General features: G+C 45.8%; 1 protein-coding gene across 1 annotated transcript; it reads left to right on the top strand.

Annotated features, from left to right (window-relative positions):
* Nucleotides 1-844: 844 nt before the first annotated feature.
* Nucleotides 845-1,792, top strand: LOC101938281 (olfactory receptor 52R1-like). Its single transcript, XM_005313250.3, has one exon. The coding sequence runs from the start codon at nt 845-847 to the stop codon at nt 1,790-1,792; it is 948 nt and encodes a 315-aa protein (XP_005313307.3).
* Nucleotides 1,793-6,000: the final 4,208 nt, after the last annotated feature.

Genomic DNA, 6,000 nt, shown 5'->3' with positions numbered 1-6,000 from the left:
CTCCTTTGCCCACATGTTTGTTGACCCTACAAATAATTCTCGTAGATTGGTACCCTACAAATAATTCTCGTAGATTGGTGAGGCACGATTTCCCTTTACAAAAATCATAATGATTCTTCCTCAACAAATTATATTCATGTATGTGTCTTACAATTTTGTTCTTAATATAGTTTCAAAAAGTTTGCCCCATACTGAAGTCAGGCTTACTGGAGCCCTTTTTAAAAAATTGCCGAACATTACCTATCTTCCAGTCATTTGATACAGAAGCGGATTTAAAAGATTGACTAACTGTAGTCAGTAACCTTTTTGCAATTTCACATTTGCCTCTCTTCACAACTCTTGCATGATTACCATCTGGTTTTGGTTACTTATTACTGTTAAATCTGTCAGTTTGTTCCAAAACCTCTTCCAATGACATGTCTATCTGGTATAGTTCTTCAGATTTGTCACCTAAAAAGAATGGCTCAGGTTTGGGAATCTCCCTCGCATCCTCAGCCGTGAAGATTGATGCAAAGAATTCATTCATTTTCTCCAAAGTGGCCTTATCATCCTTGAGTTCTCAAGAATCCAGTGGTCCCATTGGTTGGTTAGCAATGCTTCTTAAGTACTTAAAAAGTTTTGCTATTACTTTTTGAGTCTTTAGCTAGCTGTTCTTCAAATTCTTTTTGGCCTTTCTAATTATATTTATACACTTTGTTTACCAGAGTTTGTGCTCCTTTCTATTTTCCTCGTTTTAACTTCCATTTTTAAAGGATGCCTTTTTGCCTCAAACCTCATGGGTTCTTTGCTGTTCATTTACAGGGTGAAAGCTCTCCCAGCTCAGATAGGAGAAGAACTGCAAGTCATGTCATGTCCGAACACCAGCACCCGCTCTCACCCTGCTACCTTCCTCCTGGTCGGTATCCCTGAACTTCAGGAGGCCCAGTACTGGATCGCCTTCCCTTTCTGCATCATGTATGTCATTGCTGTGCTGGGAAATGTCATTGTTCTCTTCATTATATACACTGAACCGAGCCTCCATGAGCCCATGTACCTCTTCCTGGCCATGCTGGCTGTCACCGACCTAGTTCTGTCCACGACCACCCTGCCCAAAATGCTGAGCATCTTCTGGCTGGGCTCCAGGGAGATCGGGTTCCATGCCTGCCTCACCCAGATGTTCTTTGTGCACGCCTTCTCATCAGTGGAGTCGGGTGTACTCATGGCCATGGCCTTGGATCGCTACGTGGCCATCTGCTGCCCCCTCTGGCACTCCAGCATCCTGTCCATCCCAGCCATAGTGACAATGGGGAGCCTGGTGCTGGCACGCGGAGTCCTTCTGGTGAGCCCCTTCTCCCTCCTTGTCCACAGGCTGTCCTTCTGCCAGCACTGCCTCATCTCCCACACATACTGTGATCACATGGCCGTGGTGAAGCTGGTGTGTGGGGATGCTACAGTCAGTATCATTTACGGCCTGTTTGTGGCTTTTATGGTGGTGGGGGTTGATGTGCTTATCATCTCCGTGTCCTATGCTATGATCCTCCAGGCTGTGCTCAGACTCCCATCCACCGACGCCCGTCTCAAGGCCTTCAGCACCTGCGCATCTCACTTGTGTGTTATCCTGTCATTTTACATCCCTGCCCTCTTCACATTCCTCACCCACCGATTTGGCCACAATGTCCCACACCAAGTCCACATCCTGGTGGCCAATCTGTACCTGCTGGTGCCCCCCATGCTAAATCCTATTGTGTATGGGATGAAAACCAAACAGATCCGGGAGAGGGTGCTCTGTATCTTCCAGCAGAAGGGAATCTGAGCAGTGTGTGCCTGTTTAATTTAATCCAGGAATATAAAACTTTAATCACCATGGCCTCTGACCCATTCATGATCTGCCATCACTCACACTGGCATGTGAGTATAGAGATGTCAGCATGGACATTAGCCAGGATGGGTAAGGAAGGGTGTCCCTGGCCCCTGTTTGTCAGAGGGTGGAGATGGATGGCAGGAGAGAGATCACTTGATCATTGGCCACTGTCGGTAGACAGGATACTGGGCTGGATGGACCTTTGGTTTTTATTTTATTATGGACTCCGGTGGGCTCCACCTTCCCTTCCTGCCCAAGGAAGTCATCTCATCAGATCACCTCAGTGGTAGCTCTAAGAAGAAATGTGAGAGAGAAACCCATGATACGCTCAGCCTGGGTTCAGGATGGCTCATTGGTGGGACTCTCCGTGGATCTCTATCACCTATCACTCTCAATGGCTTATATCAGCTTTCAGCAATGGCTTGTTGTACAACAAAAATAATGTGAAGTCACTTGGGCACAGCTGGGTCCCAGATGACTGTGTCTTCCAAATATACTCAAAGGTTCTAGGCTAAGGTAGAAACTGGCTGGTTTCCGGTGGCTTCTGAAATGTAGACCACATTGAGCTCTGCTACAGGGGTCTCAAACTATTCAAAGGGACTCTACTCTTACCTTATACACTACAGTTATTAATGTTTGGTATCCATTATACAGCTGCTTAGCACCATACATAGACCAGAAACCATCCAAAGCAACAACAAAACCAGTCTCTTCCCTGAAGACATCATGGTTAAATTCACACAGACCTACTTGGTGGAGGAATAGGCCAAAGAGAGAGAGACATGCTCAGCCCCAGTGAGGAGTATGGGGCTGAGAGATGCAGACACGCCCTGCCTCAGTGAGAACAGGGCTGAGAGATGCAGAAACATGACCAGCCTTTATAAGGGGAACAGGGCTGAGAGACAGACACACTTCCGGACCTTGTCAGAGGAATGGGGGCCAGAGATGTAGTTACATGGCTTGCCCCCTCCAGCTCTGAGCAGCAGCAATGGCATGCCAGACATATTAAGACCACCAGATGCAGACTGGGGAGTTTGGACAGAGGCACCAGCAGGCCCCTGGCTCTTGGCAGGAGAATGGGGCTGAGAGGTGAACGCACAGCAAATGGGCCTAAGGGATGTAACCTATAGGGCTAACCTGCTTGCTCACCTATAGAGAGATATTTTCTTCTAGATTTCTTATTTCTGTATGGTTTTGATTATTTGTTTTATTATAATAGGTTTAGATTAAACTAGTTTGGCTGCAGTACAAGGGACTTACAGGCTACATCCTATATGTTGCGCTAGGGCAAATTTAGCATACACAGGTCTGGGACCTTTCACCCGGATAGCAAAGTTGGCTCACATTTGTTTGGGACCTTTCACCTAGAAAGATGGTTATGAGCTAAAGCATAAGGTCCACCTATGATGAGTTAAAGCAAGGTACCATAGGGACTTTCCTAAGTTCATAACTTTTAAACTTAACAGGTACACCACAACTTGGATAAAACCAAATAACTGGTTATGATCAGACCGAAATGACCGGTTAGGACAGAAATAACAAATGTGATACCTAACCACAAAAGGGCCATAGTAACGAACTGATGGATATGGTAATAGGCTGAGATCAATGATATACTGACCTGTAGGAAAAAGACACTTCAACATTAGTAAGATGAGGAAATACAAATAAGAGAAAAGGGAAAAAAAACCCTACTGAATATATATCAGCCATAACAACGTCAGTGTAACATATTATAAAAGTATCAGGGGGGTAGCCGTGTTATGTTATCAGCTTGCATCTGATAAAGTGAGAATTCACCCACGAAAGCTTATGCTCCAATACTTCTGTTAGTCTTAAAGGTGCCACAGGACCCTCTGTTGCATATTATAAAAGTGGCATCCCAGCCTAGGGGCAACAGGAGAAGGAGATGTAGTCCTTGGGAGGTGCAGGAATGATGGCCACTGGTGATGATGGGGAAGGTGATAAGGAAGAGGATGGTAACCCTTCAGGTTGTTGTATAAGGGATGGTGTGAGGATATGGAAGTGCAGATGTACATTCTCTATCTATCTTGTTAAATTGGGGTATTTGTGACTGTGTAACTGTGCTAAATGTATTAATAAACTATAGACAATATAAAAGAGTTCCTATAGTGTGAGTGTTGTAAATGTGCACATCAGGGTTCCCAACTCTATAATAATTTAAATAATACTGGGCCTGATTTTGGGACAAGAACCTATCAATCCTTAAAGTGATAACTGAGGATCCTTAAGTGATCTATATAATTAATACACAATCTAAAAACGGTAGTGGAGAGAGGCCTGGCAGCCTCGTTAGTGGTGGGACCTACAATGCAATGCTAAAGTGTACTATACTGTTGGAGCCACTCTGAATACTTTGTGTAAAATACCTTATTGACGCTAACCTCAGCCAAACCTGGTGGAGTATTAATGGATTCGAGGCTGAACACATCTGGAGTGCACAACAAGGTTTGTAACCAGTCTGTATCTGGTACAAGAACATTACACTGTGTCAGGAAGAAACTAAGAACAAAAAAAGAAGGAAAACAACCACAAAGGTTGCAGAAAGATGGAACAGCTTCAAAGAGGACAAGATCTCATTGACGTGTCACTTTTTAATGCCCAGAGAACTTCACCTTTGATAAGACTTACCAAACAGTAATCGTAATGGGGGATTTGATCATTAGAACCATAGATCGTTGGGTTTGTGATGACTGGGAGAACTGCATGGTGACTTGCCTGCTAGGTGTGAAGGTTGCAGATTTCTTGAGTCATCTAGACAGACTTATGAGTAGTGCTGGGGAGGAGCCAGTGGTCGTGGTACATGTTGGTACCAATGACATAGGAAGGATAGGAGAGAGGTCCTGGAGGCCAAATTTAGGCTGCTCGGTAAGAGATTGAAATCCAGCACCTCCACGGTAGCATTCTCTGAAATGCTTCCAGTTCCATGCACAGGGCCAAAGGTTCAGGGAACCTTCAGGCACAGCTTCAGGCAGAGCTCAATGCATGGATGGGATGATGGTGTAGGGAGGAACTAGGGAACATTTTGGGAAAGGATGCGTCTACACAGGAAGGATGGCCTCCATCTCAATCAACATGGAACTATCCTGCTGGTATGTAGAGGATTTTTTAAACTAAGGCCTGGGGGAAAACTGACTGTACTGTGGAGCACATAGAATCATAAACCCATAGGGTTAGAAGGGACCACAAGGGTCAGCTAGTTTAACCCCCTGCCGAGATGGAGAATTTGTTAGAATTTGTTATGGCTATACCATCCCAAACAGAATACTATCCAGCCTTCACAGGGAAGGAGCTTCCACCAACCTCCTGAGACATCGGTTCCATTGTCCTACTGGTCTGACAGTTAGGAAGTTTTTCCTGAGATTTCATCTAAATTTGCTATATTGTAGTTTGAACCCATTGCCTCTCATACTGCCCTCTATGGCAAGAAAGAACAATCTTCCTCCATCTTTTTTATGGCAGCCTTTAAAGTATTCAAAGACCACTATTATGTCCCCTCTTAATCTTCTCTTTTCCAAACTAAACATACCCAGTTCCTTCAGCCTTTACTCGTGTGGTTTGTATTCCACCCCTTTGGTCATCTTTGTTGATCGCCTCTGGATCCTTTCCAGTTTCTCTACATCCTTCCTACACATTGGTGAACAAAATTGGACACAATGCTCCAGCTGAGCCTTAACCAGTGCCAAGTAGAGCAGTACTCACCTCGGTGACTTGCCTTGTACACCTCTGTTAATGCAACCCCAAATTGCACTTGCTTGTTTTGCAACAGCTAGGGCTTGGGGGTCTCCTGCCAGGGGACATGGGGCCAGGAGGAGGTGCAGCCCCCAGGCAGCCATGAGCTGCCCATAACACCATGGAAGGGTTAATGTGGAGCTGTCCCTCCCTTCAGGCCTCCCTCTCCCCAGGTGCTGGGGGGAGCATCTTGCCATCAGGCCCGCACAGCCAATGAGAGCGTGAGGTGAATGTTGCAGAGCTTCTCTCTGGCATCTCATTGGCTTAGGGCACTGTCAGTCAGTGTCCTGAGGGGGCGGGTGTTGTTCCTCAGTCTCAGTGGGGTGTTAATGGGGAGGGCGGCTGGTCACTCACTCATGGGGTGGGGTGCAGGCAGAGTTGAGAGACAGCAAGAGAGACACCCACGG

This window comes from Chrysemys picta, chromosome 1, assembly GCF_011386835.1.
Source record: "Chrysemys picta bellii isolate R12L10 chromosome 1, ASM1138683v2, whole genome shotgun sequence".
Classification (NCBI taxonomy): Eukaryota; Metazoa; Chordata; order Testudines; family Emydidae; genus Chrysemys; species Chrysemys picta.
The sequence above is the reverse complement of the archived record's forward strand: the minus strand, read 5'-3'. Positions and strand labels throughout refer to the sequence as shown.